General features: G+C 39.3%; 1 protein-coding gene across 1 annotated transcript; it reads left to right on the forward strand.

The window, feature by feature from the left end:
- The first annotated feature begins 8,212 nt into the window (after positions 1–8,212).
- Positions 8,213–9,482, forward strand: LOC103124325 (nuclear migration protein nudC-like). Its single transcript, XM_060173798.1, has one exon. It carries the CDS (start codon positions 8,289–8,291, stop codon positions 9,246–9,248), a length of 960 nt encoding a protein of 319 aa, XP_060029781.1. The 5' UTR covers positions 8,213–8,288; the 3' UTR covers positions 9,249–9,482.
- The last annotated feature ends 11,366 nt before the right edge of the window (positions 9,483–20,848 follow it).

Genomic DNA, 20,848 nt, shown 5'->3' on the forward strand with positions numbered 1-20,848 from the left:
GTGTTTTCTGATCCATCTTTCTACTCTGTGCCTTTAAATACGTGAATTCAGGCCACTGACATTTATTGATATCATAGATTGAAGATATTTTAATGCCATTCTTGTAGATTTTTAGAGTGTTCTGATATATGGCCTATTTATGGTGGTCTGACTGTTTAGAGGAGACCTTTCAGAACTTTTTTCAGGGCAGGTTTGGTGATAGTTGATTCTTTCAACTGTTGCTTGTCTGAGAAGATTTTTATGCTTCCATCTAGTCTAAATGACAGTCTAGCAGGATACAGTAGTCTTGGTTGAAAGCCATCCTCATTGAGTACTCAGTAGATATCTTGCCATTCTTTTCTGGCTTGTAGTGTTTGTCTGGAGAAGTCTGAAGCTTATCTTATGGGTTTCCTCTACAGGTGACTCTGTTTTTCTCTTGCAGCCTTCAGGATCCTTTCTTTATCCTTATTCCTGTTCATTGTAAATATGATATGTCTTGGTGTATTCATGTCTGAGTTAATTCTGTTGGTACCCTCTGGGCTTCTTGAACCATTATGTCTTTATGCTGAATAGACTAGAGAAGTTCTCAGCTATTATGTCCTAAAGAATGCTTTCTTCCCCTCCCTCTCTTTCTTCCTCTAGTAAGCCAATATTGCATATATTATTTCTTTTAAAGTCATCCCATAGGTCTCTATTATTGTTTTCAGTATCTCTTAATCTTTTTTTGAGATCTCTTATTTCTTTTTTAGTTGTCTCTAATTTGTCCTCGATCTTGCTAATTCTCTCTTCAGCCTCAAAGATTCTATTCTCTCTCCCCTCTACTGTTCTCTGGAGTTCATCTATTTTGTTACCCTATTCTGATACTGTTTTCACTTGTTCAACTAGTTGTGTTCTTAACTCAGCTATTTCAGCTTTCAGCTCTCTAATAACATTGAGATAATTAGTGTTTTCTTCCAGGGTCTCATTTGTTGTTTTTGCATTTCTGATGACAATTCTGTCAAACTCTTTACTCACTACTGTGATTATTTCCTTAACAATTGTTTGGATGTTGACTTCACTATTTTGTGCTTCAGCCTTTGGGGGATTTTAGCTGAATTTTTGTCCTGGTTAATTTCTCCAATATTTCTTCTTGTTGGTTTAACCAGTCTATATAGTATGTTATGAGGTCCCTCTCTCAGTTCTTTTCAAATTGCTGATCACACTTGCATGGATTGACTTCTGTATAAGTAAGGTACTTAAAGAGTTCTCAGTTGTGGAAATTAACAGTTGTTTCAATATTATTTCAATCCGTGAGTTGGAGCACAGAGGCTGTTAAAAGCCTCTTTTGTTCTTTTTCTTCCCTGTAGGCTATGGGAGCCTCAGGGCTTTAAAACTATAAGTAGGCTTCTTAGCTTAATCCCTCACTCCTGACCAAGAGATAAAGCAGAGTGGGGGAGAGATAGCACAGTAGTTATGCAAAGGGACTCTCATACCCCAAGGATCCAAAGCTCTGCACTCAATTAGCTTTTCTGCCAATCTGGACAGCACTGCTGGGCCCTGTGAGTTCCTAAACAAGTCCCATTTATAGTCTGTAGGTCCTAAGGCAATTATTCACCATGTTCTCATCAGAAGAACAATGTGGAAAGGCTCCCACTATATAGCCCCACTGCTAGGTCACAGAGGTGTAGCTCTTCTCCTGAGTTTCCTGGTCAGTTCTCTGTTCCCAAATGTCAGCACAGGGTCTTCCCCCTGCTGCTCCAGCCTATCAGAGTAGTAGCAATGGAGAAAGACAATTGCATTTGGTGAGTCTTAAGGGAGTCCTCTCCTCCCTTCAGCATTCTTTTTGTTACTAAAACAGACTGGAGGTGGTGCCTCAACTGGTAAACTGCCGAACTGTTACCAGCCACTCAATCTCTCCTTAGGCTCCTCCCTGTCCAGGAGCCACACATGTTTGCACTCAACGGTGGTTTGGTGGTTTCCTGAAGTCATCCTAGTTAGCTGACTCAGGAGAGGAGAGTAGGGGAGAGGAAGATAGGGGAGGGGAGGGGAGGGGAGGGGAGGGGAGGGGAGGGGAGGGGAGGAGAGGAGAGGAGAGGAGAGGAGAGGAGAGGAGAGGAGAGGAGAGGAGAGGAGAGGAGAGGAACACAGCTGCTGCTGCTCGTAGCCCTGCCTCCAATTTTTCTTTCTTTCTTTCTTTCTTTTTAGCTATAATGTGGCCTCTTCCTAGCCACAGGCAGTACTCTCACTACTTCAATGAAATATGTGAGCTCTTTTTTTTTCCTTAACTTCTCAGAAAACTCAGTCATTTGGATTTTCATCTACTTGGATCAATTTCTTCAGGAACTTATCTTCTTACCCCACCTTAAATATTTTGGCTTCTAGTTCCTCTTCCCTTTTCATTTTACTCTGTCTTTTTGGGTAAACTCACACATCCTCATAACTTCAGATGTTCCTGTCACATGACAGTTCTTTGTCTTCACACAAATCTTTCTTTTTAGTCTCAGTATTAACATACCATTACAGTAAACATCTCCATCTGAACATTATAGAGGCTTCTCAAATTCAAGATGTCAATAAATAAATAAATAAGAACTCATCACTTCACTTCCACTGAATATGAACCTTTTTGATTATATCTCTGTGAATTTTAATGCCATTTTATTCATTGTTCTAAAACAGAAACTTGACAGTCATAAATAATTCCTTCTTAACTTTTTCCTTTTGCCTACTTCCAATTTAACCAAACACCAAAGTCTGCTGTTTTACCTTCCTCTATTACATAAATCCATTCATCTTTCTCTACCCCGCAAATTATAAATTAACTCAGTATACCATCTTTTACTAAAACTATTTTTTCAGTTTACTCTGTACATTAGAAAATATGGTAGAATCCAACCCAAAATGCAATACATTACTTTCTTCTCATGAGCAAGTTATTTCTATAGTCTAAACATGTCATATTTATATAATGTAAGTTTCCCTTTGTATTCAGATTGATTATAAACTAAGAAAGAATCTTTTGGATTACACTGTTGGGAGGGGTGCAAACTGGTGCAACCCCTATGGAAAACAGTATGGAAAGCCCTCAAACAAGCAAAAATATAAGCACATGATGATCCATAAAAACCTTTTTTAGGCATCTATCCAAAGCACTTAAAACCATTATTTCCAAGTGACATATGCACTCCTATGGTCATAGATGCAGTAAACACAATATTAAATAGAGAAGCAACTTAAAATGTCCACTGACAGATAACTAGATAAAGAAATTTTCAAATATATGCTTCATGGAAATCTGTTCTAGGGCTAAGGAGATAGCATAATGGTTCTGATGTCACAAGTTCAATCCCCAGCACCATAAGCCAGCACTGAGGAGTGCTCTGGTTAAAAAAAAGGGGGGGTGAGAAAAAGGAAATTACTCTGAAATTTAAAAATATGATATTGTGTCCTACAGGACAAAATGTATGGAGCTGGAGATGATTCATTCAGTGAAATAAATAAGGAGGTGAAAGACAACTATTGATAGTTTCATTCATATTGGAACATAAAGACTTGAAACAGACAAACTTAAAAAAGAATATAAAAAAGAAGTAGCCAACCTGCTTCTAAGACTTGTGAAAACTATGGTGGTTATTGATTGAGGGTGAGGGCACATAAATTTGGTGGTGGGTATAATGTGGAACTATACCTATGTTACCTTATGACTTTTTAAATATTTTTTATATTAATTTTCCTATTTGTTGCCCTTGTTTTTCATTGTTGTTGTAGATATTGTTGTTATTGATGTCATCATTGTTAGATAGGACAGAGAGAAATGGAGAGAGGAGGGGAAGACAGAGAGGAGAAAAGAAAGATACCTGCAGACCTGCTTCACCACCTGTGAAGCGACTCCCCTACAGGTGGGAAGCCGGGGGCTTAAATCAGGATCCTTATGCCAGTCCTTGCACTTTGCGTCATGTGTACTTAACCTGCTGTGCTACTGCCTGACTCCCACTTTATGATCTTTTTGACCACTATTAAATCACTAGTGAAAACTAAAAAAGAAAAAAATTAAGCTTTTATAATTCAAGACATTATCACTGTAATATAAAGTCTAAATTCTCAAGTATGACACAACTGTGACCACTACTTTTTTGCTGTTGGAGTTCATTTTGTGTCTAAGAAATTTCACTTAAGTAGTATTCTTCCATCAGAATACAAGTATTACAGCAGAATAAAAGTATTACAAGTAGAGAACCTGAAGTCAATATGCTTATGCAATAAAGTTATGTGACATGGGAAAGATAATTAGCATCCCTCAGTCACAGTCTACACATCAATATATGTTAATAATAATAATGTTTATCCCCCTAAAACAACCAGAAGGACAGAAATCACTAAAGTTAGAGCAGAAATAAACATCGAAAATAAAAGAACCATACAAAAGATCAATGAAGCCAAATGTTGGTTCTTTGAAAGATTAAACAAAATTGACAAACCCCTAGCCAGACTCACCAAACAAAAAAGAGAAGACTCAAATTAATAGAATTGTAAACGATGGAGGAGATATCACAACTGACACCACAGAAATCCAGAGAATCCTGCGAAACTTCTATAAAGAACTATAAACCACCAAGCTAGAGAATCTGGAAGAAATGGAACAATTCCTAGAAGCATATGCACTTCCAAAACTGAACCAAGAAGAACTACAAAATCTAAATGCACCAATCACAGACAAAGAAATTGAAACCGTTATTAAGAATCTCCCCAAAAACAAAAGTCCTGGACCAGATGGCTTGACAAATGAATTCTACAAAACTTTCAGGAAACAGTTAGTATCCATACTTCTTAAGCTTTTCCATAAGATTGAAGAAACAGGAATACTCCCTTCCACCTTTTATGAAGCTAACATCACCCTGATACCAAAAGCTGATACGGACAGAACAAAAAAGGAAAACTACAGACCAATATCTCTGATGAACATAGATGCCAAAATATTAAACAAGATCTTGGCCAACCGGATACAGCAACATATAAAAAGATTGTTCATCACGACCAAGTGGGATTCATCCCAGGAATGCAAGGCTGGTTCAACATCCGTAAGTCATCAATGTCATTCGCCACATCAATAAAAGCAAAGCCAAAAACCACATGATTATCTCAACAGATGCAGAGAAAGCCTTTGACAAAATCCAACACCCATTCATGCTCAAAACTCTACAAAAAATGGGAATAGATGGGAAATTCCTCAAGATAGTGGAGTCTATATATAGCAAACCTACAGCCAACATCATACTCAATGGACAGAAGCTGAAAGCATTCCCCCTCAGATCGGGGACTAGACAGGGCTGTCCACTGTCACCGTTACTCTTCAACATAGTATTGGAAGTTCTAGCCATAGCAATCAGGCAAGAGAAAGAAATCAAAGGAATACAGATTGGAAGGGAAGAACTCAAGCTCTCACTATTTGCAGATGATATGATAGTATACATAGAAAAACCTAAAGAATCCAGTAGAAAATTACTGGAAGTTATTAGGCAATATAGCAAGGTATCAGGCTACAAAATCAATGTACAAAAATCAGTGACATTTCTTTATGCAAACACTATATCTGAAGAAGAAGACATCCAGAAATCACTCCATTTACTGTTTCAGCAAAATCAATCAAATACCTAGGAATAAAGTTGACCAAAGAAGTGAAAGACTTGTATGCTGAAAACTATGAGTCGCTACTCAAGGAAATAGAAACTGATACCAAGAAATGGAAAGATATCCCATGCTCATGGATTGGAAGAATAAATATCATCAAAATGAATATTCTCCCCAGAGCCATATACAAATTTAATGCAATACCCATCAAAGTTCCACCAAGCTTCTTTAAGAGAATAGAACAAACACTACAATCATTTATGTGGAACCTGAAAACACCTAGAATTGCCAAAACCATCTTAAGGAAAAGAAACAGAAATACAGGCATCACACTCCCAGACCTTAAACAATATTATAAAGCCCTCATCATCAAAAGAGCATGGTACTGGAACAAAAATAGGCACACAGACAAGTGGAACAGAATTGAAAGCTCAGAAGTAAATCCCAACACCTATGGACATCTAATCTTTGATAAGGGGGATCAAAGGATGAAATGGAAAAAGGAGGCTCTCTTCAATAAATGGTGCTGGGAAAACTGGGTTGAAACATGCAGAAGAATGAAATTGAACCACTTTATCTCACCAGAAACAAAAATCAACTCCAAATGGATCAAAGACCTAGATGTCAGACCAGAAACAATCAAATACTTAGAGGAAAACATTGGTAAAACACTTTCCCACCTACACCTCAAGGACATCTTTGATGAATCAAACCCAATTGCAAGGAAGACTAAAGCAGAAACAAACCAATGGGACTACATCAAATTGAAAAGCTTCTGCACATCCAAAGAAACTATTAAACAAACAGAGAGACCCCTCACAGAATGGGAGAAGATCTTCACATGCCAGATATCAGACAAGAAACTAATCACCAAAATAGATAAAGAGCTCAGCAAACTTAGCACCAAAAAAGCAAATGACCCCATCCAAAAATGGGCAGAGGAAATGAACAAAACATTCACCTCAGAGGAGATCCAAAAGGCTAACAAACATATGAAAAACTGCTCTAGGTCATTGATTGTCAGAGAAATGCAAATTAAGACAACACTAAGATACCACCTCACTCCTGTAAGAATGGCATATATCAAAAAGGACAGCAGCAACAAATGCTGGAGAGGCTGTGGGGACAGAGGAACCCTTTTACATTGCTGGTGGGAATATAAATTGGTACAGCCTCTGTGGAGAGCAGTCTGGAAAACTCTCACAAGGCTAGACATGGACCTTCCATATGATCCAGTAATTCCTCTCCTGGGGTTATACCCCAAGGACTCCATAACACCCAACCAAAAAGAGGTGTATACTCCTAAGTTCATAGCAGCACAATTCATAATAGCTAAAACCTGGAAGCAACCCAGGTGCCCAATAACAGATGAGTGGCTGAGAAAGCTGTGGTATATATGCACAATGGAATACTATGCAGCTATCAAGAACAATGAACCCACCTTCTCTGACCCATCTTGGAGAGAGCTAGAAGGAATTATGTTAAGTGAGCTAAGTCAGAAAGATAAAGATGAGTATGGGATGATCCCACTCATCAACAGAAGTTGAGTAAGAAGTTCTGAAAGGGAAACTAAAAGCAGGACCTCACCAAATTGTAAGTAGGGCACCAAAGTAAAAACCCTGTGGTGAGGGGTAGACATGCAGCTTCCTGGGCCAGTGGGGGGTGGGAGTGGGTGGGAGGGATGTGTCACAGTCTTTTGGTGGCGGGAATGGTGTTTATGTACACTCCTAGTAAAATGTAGTCATATAAATTACTAGTTAATTAATACGAGAGGGGGAAAATTAATTGTATGTCTCGAAGTTTTTCAAAACACAAACTGAATCTTTTTAATATATAGGCTGTGTAATTGATATGCGGACTCTCTCAAAAGCCTAGACCAAGTAGATCAGAAGCAACCAATAGCACAGCTATATACAAGATACTGGGTACTGTACAGCAAACCCTAACAAAAGGACTTTTCAAAGTTAACCCAATTACCAAATAATGTGATGATAACATTAACTATCAATTGTCTTTTTGAACCCTAAGACAGCAGGAACCTCTCACATCTCCACTATACAGCCTCTACTTCCCCCAAGTCCTAGAGCCATTGTATAGGGCCCACTTTCCCATATGGCTCTCCCAATCCATATCAAATAATATTGCATCTGCCGATCACAACCTAACCAACACAACGATTGCCACCTCAACATGCTTCACTTCAGACTGTGTCCAGAGACTTCACGTGTGGAATGACAACCCTTCAGCTTCATTACTCGGTCACCAGGTTCCAGATGTCATCAGGATGCTGGCCAGGCTTCCCTGGATTGAAGACCCCACCATTGTGTCCTGGAGCTCCGCTTCCCCAGAGACCCATCCTACTAGGGAAAGAGAGAGGCAGACTGGGAGTATGGACTGACCAGTCAATGCCCATGTTCAGCGGGGAAGCAATTACAGAAGCCAGACCTTCTACCTTCTGCAACCCACAATGACCCTGAGTCCATGCTTTCAGAGGGATAGAGAATGGGAAAGCTATCAGAGGAGGGGGTGGGTTATGGAGATGGGGTGGTGGGAAGTGTGTGGAATTGTACCCCTCCTTCCCTATGGTTTTGTTAATTCTTTCTTAAAAAGTTAATAATAGATAGGAGCAGTGAAAGTGCGGGAGGCGAGTGCTTGAGCTCGGCGGCGCAATCGGAGAGCAGGAAGAAGAGAGGTTCGACGGCATGTTGCTGGCCATGGCGCAGCAGCACGAGGGCGGCGTGCAGGAGCTTGTAAACACCTTCTTCAGTTTTCTTCGACGTAAAACAGACTTCTTCATTGGAGGAGAAGAGGGGATGGCAGAGAAGCTGATCACACAGACCTTTAGCCATCACAACCAGCTAGCACAGAAGGCTCGGAGAGAGAAGAGAGCTCGGCAGGAGACTGAGCGGCGGGAGAAGGCAGAGCGGGCAGCCAGGATGGTGAAGGAGGCCAAGTCAGAGACCTCTGGACCCCAAATCAAAGAGCTGACTGATGAGGAGGCAGAGAGGTTGCAGCTGGAGATTGACCAGAAAAAGGATGCTGAGAATCATGAGCTCCAGGTCAAGAATGGCAGCCCTGACTCACCAGGAAAGCAGGATGCTGAGGAAGAGGAAGAAGAAGATGAGAAGGACAAAGGGAAACTAACGCCCAATCTTGGTAATGGAGCAGACCTGCCCAATTACCGCTGGACGCAGACCCTGTCAGAGCTGGATCTGGCAGTGCCCTTTCGTGTGAATTTTCACCTGAAGGGGAAGGATGTGGTGGTGGACATCCAGCGGCGGCACCTCCGGGTGGGACTCAAGGGCCAGCCGGCCATCATTGATGGGGAGCTGTACAACGAAGTGAAGGTGGAGGAGAGCTCGTGGCTCATTGAAGACGGCAAGGTGGTGACTGTGCATTTAGAGAAGATCAACAAGATGGAGTGGTGGAGCCGCTTGGTGTCCAGTGAACCTGAGATCAATACTAAGAAGATAAACCTTGAAAATTCTAAGCTGTCGGATCTGGACAGCGAGACACGCAGCATGGTGGAAAAGATGATGTATGACCAGAGACAGAAGTCCATGGGGCTGCCTACCTCAGATGAGCAGAAGAAACAGGAGATTCTGGAGAAGTTCATGGATCAGCATCCAGAGATGGATTTTTCCAAGGCCAAATTCAACTAGTTCCTGTGTTTGCCTCCCTGAATTCTTTGGGGCTGAACACCAAGTCATTCACCTTCCTTTCTGAATCCTTCCCCGGGACTTGGGGGCCTCAGGGCTAGGGCAGGCATGAGACTGGCCCAGGCACTCGGGTCCCAGGGCATCACCGGAGAAGTGCTAGGGACTTTGGTGGGGAAACTCATGTCCTCCCAGTTGGCCTACAGTTACACGTTAAAACTATTTACCCAGCCCCCCAAAAAATTAATAATAATATTTATCCCCAAAAGACTACTGTCAGAGTATAATTTATTAATACAAGTAAAGGACTTAGGTAAATGCCTCCACATCTGTTGGTCTTTTCTATTGTCACTTTAGTCTATTTATCTCTTTCTCCTACAGTTTCCTAAGCTAGCTATTAATAACTCAATTTTTTGTTTGCTTTTTTTTTTTGGCCACTAGGAATACTGTATCTGGCATATTCATTTGCACCAGGCCTACATAACACCTATATCCATAGGCAGGCTTAATAATGAAAACATTTATTTCCATATTTCTAGACAAAAGAAAAATGGTTGTCTAACGATGACTTCATCCTGTCAGGGAGTCTGCCATCTCTAGTACTAAAAGCATTTCCTAAAATACGCAAAGAAACTTTCTCTAAACAAACTGTTCTCACCTTCTCACATCTATACTATTTTTCATTTTCTTTCTTTTTTATTATCTTTATTTATTTATTGGCTAGAGACAGTCAGAAATTGAGAGGACGGGGGAGACAAAGAGGTAAAGAGACAAAAAGACACCTGCAACCCTGCTTCACCACTCGCAAAGCTTTCCCCCTGCAGGTGGGGATTAGGGGCTCGAACCTGGGTCCTTGCGCATTGTAACGTGCACTCAACCAGGTGCACCATCACCCAGCCCCTCATTTTCTTTTTTTTACTTTAGAACACGTAACATATTTCTATCACAACCTAGGAGAATTCACTAAAATTAGTTGTTTTTGGGTCATCTCCCATCTAATAGTGAGATTTGTGAGGAAAAGATTTATCGTTAATTTTTAAATTTCTAGCTACTAGCTTGGGATCTGTCTCATGAAAGATAATTCAATATAACTGTATTTTATGAATTAATAAATATATGTTGTAATTGTGTCCAAACAGGAAGTATCTGAAAAATGTTAACACCCCAAGGGAACGTTTTGCTAATTATACAGTATCCAGAATACATTGGAACTTCCAATAAGACTGAATCCACAACTGATTTTCATGGCTAGTTTTACCTGCAAATAAATAATACCCAGTTGAGAGTGGTTCAAATTGTAAGAATACCACTGATTGCTCATTTCACAACATTCAGAGTTAGATAGCCCCTCCATATTGGTGAACCAAAAGAAAGATAAGAAGGGCACAGAAAAAAAAAAAAACCTTTTCTCTCCTGTGACTGAGAACTCAAACTGCTTTCAGGTTTCTCTCTTCTCTTTTTAAGTTTCTTAAGAATTCCTCTCAATACTACTTGTCTACAATTTGCTTCTATTGTATAGTTCATTTCACAAACAGATGCCAAACTTGTCTTAGGAATTTGAATAATATCTCATACACATATGTATTTGCCACTTAAATAATTATTATGCCCAGGTAGGCACTCATAGCATTTGGCTAACTGATTGACTCGAGATTCTACCCACATCCTGTACACAAGTAGTTAAGACAATGTACATCCCTTATTATAAAATGTAGATTGTAGGTAGGGATTGATATATCTATTACTTCTCCAGAAAAATAACCCTAATATATTTGCATTTTCTTGGTTCTAAAAAGTATTGCTGCATGGGTCTCTGGTGAGGATGCATTTCAAGTGAATTCCTCAGCCCTAGGGTTGTCAACATTGCCACAATTTTGTCTATGTAGAGTAGCTCTTTTCCTTGCCCATCCTCAGGAAGATAAAGTATCTTATCCTTCACCTGGCTGAATATGAGTGGTGACCTCTGGTCATCACAACAGAACAAAATGGGGGGGGGGGAGGCAGTGGTGCACCTGGTTAAATGCACACATTACAGTGCACAAGAAACTGGGTTCAAGCCCCTGGTCCCCACCTTCAGAGGGAAAGCTTTACAAGTGGTGAAAGAGGGCTGCAAGTATCTATCGTTTTCCCTCTATCTCCCTCTCCTCTCTCAATTTCTCTCTGGCTGTATCCAATAATAAATAAATATACATAATTTTATTTTTTTTTTGAAAAAAGAGAGAGAGCAAAGTGGTGCTAGTATCTTGCCTGACATAATCCTTACCTGGGCCAGCAGTTCTTAACTCCTTCCTTATAGATCCCATGTAACAGGTCCATGTTATTCTGATAGATAAGGAGTACTAAGGCTTTGAACACATGAAGAAAATCAACATCTTCAAAATATATACTCCCAGCTATGCTCTGGGTACAATACTACAGTAGTACAGCTGTTGTCTGTTTTAGAAATTTCTAGTGAAAATTCTCCAGCAGAGTTAGAGTCTTACCAACCCACTGAACCATGGTGGATGATAGGATTAGAAAGTTTATTAAACCACTAAGTTCGGTGTCAATTTGAAAGAAGCCATATCTTCTGATATAACTCTATCTTCATTCCCATCTCACCTGTTTTAAATTATATCAGTACCTGTTTCTTCCTTTCAAAATCAAACCCACTTATCAAAGCTCAACCAATGTAGTCCCTCTAGTCAACACTAGCTTCCCTTTCCTATGTTCAACATAATATACTGTCCATATATTTATGGTATAAAGTCTCACTATCTTGGAACATATTAATAGAACAAGGTATCTTCATTAATGGATTAATTGTGAAATATCTGAATACTTCGTACATTCCAACCAAAAGGTAGCGCAACTCAGTATTTGACCGTATAGTAACGACTGATGTATATAGGTGACAGACACAGGCAAGATTTGGTGACAACATTACCCCTGGAGCCCCACATGAACATGGAAAAGTAATGGCAGGAGAGGAAGGAGTTGGACAATGCTTCAGGCCAAATCCAGCACCAAGAGAAAGAATATTTCCTATAAAAGAGGGTATGTGTGCAAGCTAATTTCCCAGAGATGAGATGTGGCACAATGCACCTGGGAAACTACAGCTATTTTTGCATTACCCAAATGTCAATCAGGAATTCTAGGGTGCCTGGAAGAAGAAAGGAGAAGAAATTATATTAAAGGACTGAAATTGTATGCCCAAAGGACCCTATAAAGAAACTCAAAACTGAAAAGAAGAATCACTAGACTACTTACCCAGCATATGTATGATGGGTTGGGGTAAAGAGAACAAGTCTGAGAAAAGAACGTGTGATTAAATCCATAGCAATAGTTCATCCCAGAGATAACAAGAAGGGCAATGCCCATCTTGATGATAGAGAATCAATCTAACCCAACTCCTGTGGGTGCAAGAGGGGAAGGAAAAAAAACTCAGGTTGATAAGAGCTTTTCCGTAAGCTCCCAAAGCAAAATTTGAAATAAAATTCAGAATAGGAGATTCTTTACTTTCTACCCTATAATAAAATATTTCTAACTTTCTAGATTATTCACCCTTTAGTAAACTAATCAAATACTACTTTATATGCTTAATAGCACATAACACACACACTTATAAACAGTGAGCGAGCGACTGACAATATTAGTCAACTTTAGTTGTGATATCTCATATTCTGGGAATAGTAAAATAATCATGTAAATTATATTGCTACTCTAATATTTTTCAAAAAACATTTTATGACTGTATAGGAACTTGTAAAGGCATTACACTATTTTAAAGAGTGTTAAGTTTGACAGCAACAATAAATCAAAGTATTTTTATATCTCCCACATGTATAAATATAAACCCTATGCTGCTGTTAGGGATCAGCTCTGTACTGGTCCCATAAAGATTTCCCAAGATCATTCAGGATCATAGCTGGCTGTCATTGATCATGTCTTCTGAATTGTAGGATGCATTTGAACTTTATGAATACTTTCATATGCTTTTTTTTTTTTGCCTCCAGGGTTATTGCTGGGGCTCAGTGCCTGCACCACAAATCCACCGCTCCTGGAGGCTATCTTTTTCCCTCTTGTTGCCCCTGGTCTATAGTTGTTGTGGTTATTATCATTGTTGCCACTGATGTAATTGTCATTGGAAAGGACAGAGAGAAATAGAGAGAGGAAGGGAAGTCAGAGGGGGGAGAAAGACACCTGCAGACCTGCTTTACCGCTTGTGAAGCGACCCTCCACCCCTGCAGGTGGGGAGCCAGGGGCTCGAACTGGGAAACCAGGATCCCTACGCTGGTCCTTGCACTTAGCACTGTGTGTGCTTAACCCACTGTGCTACCGCCAGACCTTATTTTTCTTTTCTTTTCAATACTGATTTACAAAATTACAAGATAACATGGGTACAACCCTGCACCACTCCCATCACTGGAGTTCTGGATCCCCAATCTCTCCATTGTAAACTACAGCAGTTCTCTAAAGGTTGCAGATATTGGTCCACTATTATTTCTACAACCGTCTTTATTTGTGTGTGTGTATGTATTTATATATTTGAACTTTTTTTTGGTTCCATTTTTTCTTCCTTTTTAAGTCACACATACATCTAATACATTCAAATATCCCTCCCTTTTTCCTCCTCGCTCTCTGGTTCCTGATGGAGTTGGAGTTCAAAGTCTTCTGTTCATCTTACCCCTATCATTTCTCCTCAACTTGGAATATGGATCAATATTGTTTTGGGGGTGCAGAAGGTGGAAGGTCTGGCTTCTATAATTGCTTCTACACTGGACATGAGCATAGGCAGGTGGAGCCATACTGCCAACCTATTTATTGGGTAAGGCTCTGGAACGGTGAGGAACCAAGACACATTGGTGAGGCCACCTGCCCAGGGAAGTTAGGATGGAATCATAGTAGTGTCTGCAGCTTGGGGACAGAAGGGCAGCAAGATGCAAAGTGAGGCAAAATGACTAATGAGTAGGAGACAAAAAGTAGAAGTAAAGCAGGTGAGAATAGGGATTTGGGGGTGAAAAGAAACTAGGAAGTCCAGTCTAGGCATGTTCTTAGGGGCCCATGACTATTGTAGTTTTTTGCTTGAGTTTGATGGCTAACACGGAGTTGGACAAAAACATTTGTCTGGGAGAATGGTGTCAGAGTAGAGAAAAGGGCTAAGAAGTTGGAGTAGAGCAGAGAGTAGCTCCCATTCTAAACAAACAAAAAAAAATCTATGAATAAAATGAACTGTTTACCTCATCCACCTAATCAAGAGCGTGTGTGTGTGTGTGTGTGTGTGTGTGTGTGTGTGTGTGTGTGTGTGTGTTTAACACAAGAGCCTGTGCAATATCTGACTCCCTGTTAGTCTGAGCTTGCAATTCATGGTCACAGCTGAAAACATTGCAAGCTGCACTCAATTCAGGACTAGTCTTCCTCAAGTGGCAGGCTGGAGCCTGGGGGTGTCCCTACCATTGCCACTTTATTGTGAGGGCAAGGTCCTGGAGAGGCCCACAAAAGGGCTTACTTACTTACTTTCTTTTTTTTTAAGATTTTATTTATTTATTCATGAAGATAGGAGGAGAGAGAGAGAGAGAGAACCAGACATCACTCTGGTACATGGGCTGCCGGGGATTGAACTCAGGACCTCATGCTTGAGAATCCAACGCTTCATCCACTGCGCCACCTCCCAGACCACAGGGGCTTACTTTCATAGGGTTTTTCTATGTGGGTTTCCAATATGTTAATATTAATTTCCCCAATGAAATAGTATCAAATTGTGTAAAATGGACAGTAGACATATGTTCGGCTCCTTTTTCCTTGAAAATAGCTAGGACAGGAGAATAGTTAATGACTATTTGAGCAGGAAATTTATAAAAAGAGTATTGAACCTATCTTCACTTTCAATGTATTTATAAACAAAGACACAGAAAATAATTAGATAGTGGAATTAGACATAATTAGACATACTATAGTGGAAGAATGGTGAGCAGATTAGTATAGTATTTTATTGTATTTACATTCCTTTTTTACCAGAACACTGCTCAGTTCTGGCTGAGGGTAGTGCTAGAGATTAAACCTGGGATCTCCTATGCTTCAGGCACAAAATTCTATTACATAAAGAGGTTTGCCACTATCCCTGCAATGCATCATATTCTAACTGCCATAGTAATAAATTCATAAATTTACATGGTACCATATATTTACAAGCACCTCCTATAAACATTTACTTTAGAAAAAGATACACAGAAATATAGAATAATTGAAAAATGTTGGAACTCTACATCATGAAATGAATAAACAACTTTATTCTAATTAGTCAAGGAAGGTTTCAGAGGTAATTTTGTGCTTCAGTGTGAGGTTTTGTAAAATAAAGCCTTTCACTTTACTCATCTTTGTGTGTGGTCTATATAGAATAATATCTCTCCCAGGGAATAAGAAGGATCTGGAAGATTTCAGAAGTTGATAGCAAACCTGACATGGAATTCAGAAAGGCAAACTAAAAGTAAAATAAAGATAAAAAATATTTTCTCTACTTCCTTGAATCTAGAAGAAAATTACTGTATCAACTTCAAGAAATAATAGAGCTTGATTTCTTAGAAAAAAGAGTATTATTGAACATGTGAGAATTAGTTCGATTATCTTTCTCACTTTCCTTAACACACCTCTTTGGAGATTAATGAGTTGAATCATTTCATTTTCTCTATTTCAGGGCCTTCTCTGCATAAACTGGGAGCTCAGCTAGCTAACCATTGGTGATGACTCAAAATAGTAAATTAAATAGAGGAGTCACAATACTGACTGGATCACAGAGATATCTCACAAGTCTTTTGTTATAGCAATAGTTTTTGTTTTTTTTAAATTTTATTTATTTATTTATTTATTCCCCTTTTGTTGCCCTTGTTGTTTTATTGTTGTAGTTATTATCGATGTCATTGTTGTTGGATAGGACAGAGAGAAATGGAGAGAGGAGGGGAAGACAGAGAAGAGGAGAGAAAGACAAGACACCTGCAGACCTGCTTCACCGCCTGTGAAGCGACTCCCCTGCAGGTGGGGAGCCGGGGGCTCAAACCTGGATCCTTTTGCCAGTCCTTGAGTTTGGCGCCACCTGCGCTTAACCCGCTGCTCTACCGCCCGACTCCCCTCTACTGCCCGACTCCCTGCAATAGTTTTAAATAATGGATCCTGTTACAGTTCCATCATTCCCTTTGCTACCACAAAAACAAGGATTGTCTTTTATGCAGAGTACAATAAAAAGCAGGTAGTAGACTTCCAGTACATGAAATACACTCTACAGCATTTTCCATGTTTTTTTTAAATTCAGTTTTTATGAGCCTGTGTAGCTTAGAGAAATGTGGCTAAAGGTACAAGGAATTCTGGGTGCTTAAAATGCAGGCTGATAGAAGCTCATGAATTATAGGGATGGACTAGACCTTGGGAATCAACTTGACCAACATCTTTCTTTCAGTAGGAAATCGAGGTCTAAACCAAATCCATGCATGACAACATAATAAGTGAGTATATTTTGGTATTTGTATTACACCAAAGTAAAAGAATCTGGGGGTAGGTGAGGAGGGGTTTCAGGTCCTGAAACATGATGTCAGAGGAGAACCTAGTGGGGTTGTATTGTTATGTGAAAATGTTATGCATGTACAAAACTACTGTATTTTACTGACTGTAAACTACCAATCCCTCAATAAAGAAATTAAAAAAATAATAAGTGACTGTGTTTTTATGGAAGAATCAAGTAATATGGGAAAAGGAGCAGGGACTGAAGGTGAGTATCTGGGGACACTGGTTACTATGGGGATGAATATTCTCATATACCTGTAACAACAAGTTCACAGCATTTTAGTGTTCCCAATGTCTCACCAAGGAGAGTTTTGGTGTATAATCCACTATTCTAGTAACAGATATACAGGAATAGCATCTGAATTACTGATTCTCTGTACTGTCTTAGCCAGTTGGTCAGGTTCAGTGGAAGTAGTCAATAATAAAATTTCACTTGTCAGCTACAAATGAACAAAAAACTAACTTCAGAAAATGGCAAATTTAATTCCCAGCTCCAATCTACTCTCTCCTTCCCAGTTACTAGTTCATATAATAACTAAATAGAACTTTATTTTTTAATGTTTTTAATTTAATGTGAATGAGGTAGAAAGATTCACAGAGAGATATCAGAGCACCACTCAAGTCTGGTATATGCAACACTATGGAATTAGCCCTGGATCCTTATTCAGGCAAAGAGCTTTGAGGTTTAGAAAAGAAAACATACTGGGGTCGGGCGGTAGTGCAGTAGGTTAAGAGCACATTGTGTGAAACACAAGAACATGACTAAGGATCCCAGTTCGAGCCCCCAGCTCCCTACATGCAAGGGTTGCCTCACCAGCAGTGAGTCAGGTCTGTAGGTGTCTATCTTTACTTCCTCTTCTCTGTCTTCCCCTTCTCTCTCGATTTCTCTCTGTCCTATCCAAAAACAATAACATCAATGCCAACAGTAACAATAACGGCAACAAAAAGGAAAAAATGGCCTCCAGAAGCAGTGGATTCGTGGTGTAGGCACTGAGCCCCGGCAATAACCCTGGAGGCAAAAAAGAAAGAAAGAAAGAAAGAAAGAAAGGAAGGAAGGAAGGAAGGAAGGAAGGAAGGAAGGAAGGAAGGAAGGAAGGAAGAAAAGAAAAAGAAAAGAAAAGAAAAGAAAAGAAAAGAAAAAATACTAATGAACCTAACTTCTGTTTATTCCATTTCTCTCTCTCTGTAATGAACATATAACATTCTGTTCTGGAATAATTAAAATCCTACAGTGTCACAAAACTCTTATTATAATGTTTTATTTAACTTTACTTTCTTTTCTTTTCTTTTTTCTCTTTTTTTTGTGCTACCAGGGTTATTGATGGATCTCACTGGGCGTCTCCACAGTTCTCGGTGTCCATTTTCCCCTTCCCTCTCTTCCTTCTTCCCTTCCTTCCTTCCTTCCTCTCTCCCTTCTTTCCTTCCTTCCTTCCTTATTTGTTTCCCACTTTTTTCTTCTTTCCTTTGTTTGGATATAAACAAAAAGAATGTGAGGAAAGGGGGAGATAGAAAAGGAGAAAGGGAGGCACTTAGAGCACTGATGGACTGCTCATGAAATATCCACCTCAACCCACCCCTGCAGGTGGGGAAGAAGCTGGGAGCTTGAGCCCAGACTTTGTGCATGGTCTTTGTGTGTGCTCAGCTGGGTACACTGCTGCCATCCCCTCACTGTACTGTTTTTTAAACACTTAGAGACAAGAATCTCATTGAGTTCATGGGTAATCAGCTCTCAGCTTCAGTAGCATTCCATAGCTAGTGCTGGGAAACCTAAAAGTGATCAATCTACTTATGAATTCTGTGCATCATCAGATTAAAGACTGTGTGAATCATACTTTATTTTTACATGGTGTTCGAGATACTTTCAAAATCAAGAATGCTAAAGCAACTTAATGGTTTTAACACTGTTCAGTACGTTTTCTCCATCATAACTCTTTCTACATTGACTGTGTTTCTAAGCTTAGAGTGTGGGGGGTGGGGTGGGGGGGAATTATATATGACTGTAGGATTTTTTTTTTTTATGCTGGGCATGTCAGAATATAAGGTCTTTCTTCATCCATTAAGAAACATAAGCTTGGTAAAAGAAATAACTACAAAATGACTAAACAAAAATGGAAATATTGCTTTTTAAATAATTCTCCTATTGTACAAAATTTCAACTTTATATTCATTTCATTTGACTACTTTTTAATCTCAGCTTTTATGAGGACACTAATGACCCTCACAGATTGTTACCCTCCAGTGAAATAACAGAATTTTGGCAGAGTCTGGATTCCAGTTGAAGAGTTCTGAAACTCACAGTAAATCTTCCTGTTTTGTTGTTCTTCAAACTAGGCTTTGCCATCTGCCTTATGAATTGAATTTCTGTTGCAGTATTTCTCATGATCTAAAATATGGTTATTGCCATCCATAAACTGATGTTCCTGGAGAGTATTAATTAAGTCCGAAATATTGCACCAATGTGCACAGTGATATGCAACACGAATGGCATGGCACAACACGAACGGCATCGTTAGGATTACCTTCTCTGCATTCTGTGATAGCTCTCTCCCCAGATCAGGAAACAGTTTGGTTGGAGCAGTCAAGGAAGTGAAACCTGAAGACTTAAATTCAGGTGGATGAGATAAGTTGAAATAGATCTTATTGCTCCCAAATACTCTTGGAAATAATGGCATCTTGACATTTTATCAGTCACTCAAGTGGTCATTCTCAGCAGTATCAGCTAGAGCTTGAAGGATAGAGCTGTAAAGAAAAGACTGTCAGCCATAAACATTCCTCAAAACCATGAATACCACAAATGAGAGCTTAAGTAATGGAGGACACAATACCCTTGATATTTCAACAATTACCTGCAACAACAGGCTTTGCTCAATACTGTGGTCATTTTTTTTCAAAACCTTCACTTGTCAAATATAGACTGGGGTAACAGAAGAGGAACGAGAGAAAATAGAAATGGGGAAGGATGGACTGGTGCCCTTAGGTTAAAAAGTGAACTTTAGTTGGCTATATATTTAAGCTTATGGGACTTTTTCAGTGACAAAAAAAAAAAATTAAAATACCACTAAGATTGATTCGAGGACAGTAATATTATTCAGCTTGTAGTGAAGCTTTGAGATCATTAGAAAGTCATTTACACTGCTCAGCTGTTTCCTGTGTGGCCATTCCTGATGTCAAATTACGGTGGAGAAAAATAGCAGGGAATATGTTGCAGGGAAGAGAAGGTAGTAATGGATAAGAGTGTAAGTGTACAAAGGCAAAAGGAATTTAACTTCATTACACCTCACGAACATATTGCTGTGTTGCGGGAGAAGAAAGACTAATTTTAAATAGACTTGGTGCTATTATCTTGGCAACAGGGATGCAAGAAAATGAAAGGAAATTGAGTATACACCACAACTGAGTCACCCAAACTCAAGAGACAGCAAATGCAGAAAGGTTAAATGCTTCAGAAATTGCATTTGTGGAGTTTCTCAACACAAGAGATTAATGATTACTCAAAGCAATGGATAAATATTAGCTGAAGACCATTAGCTGAGGAAAACACATCAGTGTATCACAGTTCTCAGGGCTTATCAGATCAGTTTTAAATGGGTTTATCTTGGACTTTTCTAACATTTAATGAGGAACAAATTGTTTTCTTTTTTCTGTTTCCTCTACCCATGTTGACTTTTTGATACTACCTAGGAGAGAACAATTAAAATAAATGGGACTGTGACAAAGTGTTAATTTGCTTGTCTCCGAAGCAATTGGAAAAGGGTCATTTTATGATTGTTCCCTCCTATTACACAGTTTATCATAAGCACTTAGATTAAATAGTTAGCACTTGAGAGAAGAGTCTGAATGGTCATTTGGCTTTTTCTGCAGTCTTCACATACACCCCCTCCCCAACTACACAGTCTGTTTATATGAATCTCTCTTCTTTTCAGTAGTTCTCAGTCTTGATCAATCAAAATCAAATTGTCAGTCAATTACCTTTATATTTAACACTAACAGAAAATAAACACAAATACATACCATTGTCCATTTTTGTGCCGATCGTAGTGCAAAATACGCTAGAGATTTCAAAGAAAAAAAAA

The sequence above is a fragment of the Erinaceus europaeus genome, chromosome 15 (assembly GCF_950295315.1).
Source record: "Erinaceus europaeus chromosome 15, mEriEur2.1, whole genome shotgun sequence".
NCBI classification, from domain to species: domain Eukaryota; kingdom Metazoa; phylum Chordata; class Mammalia; order Eulipotyphla; family Erinaceidae; genus Erinaceus; species Erinaceus europaeus.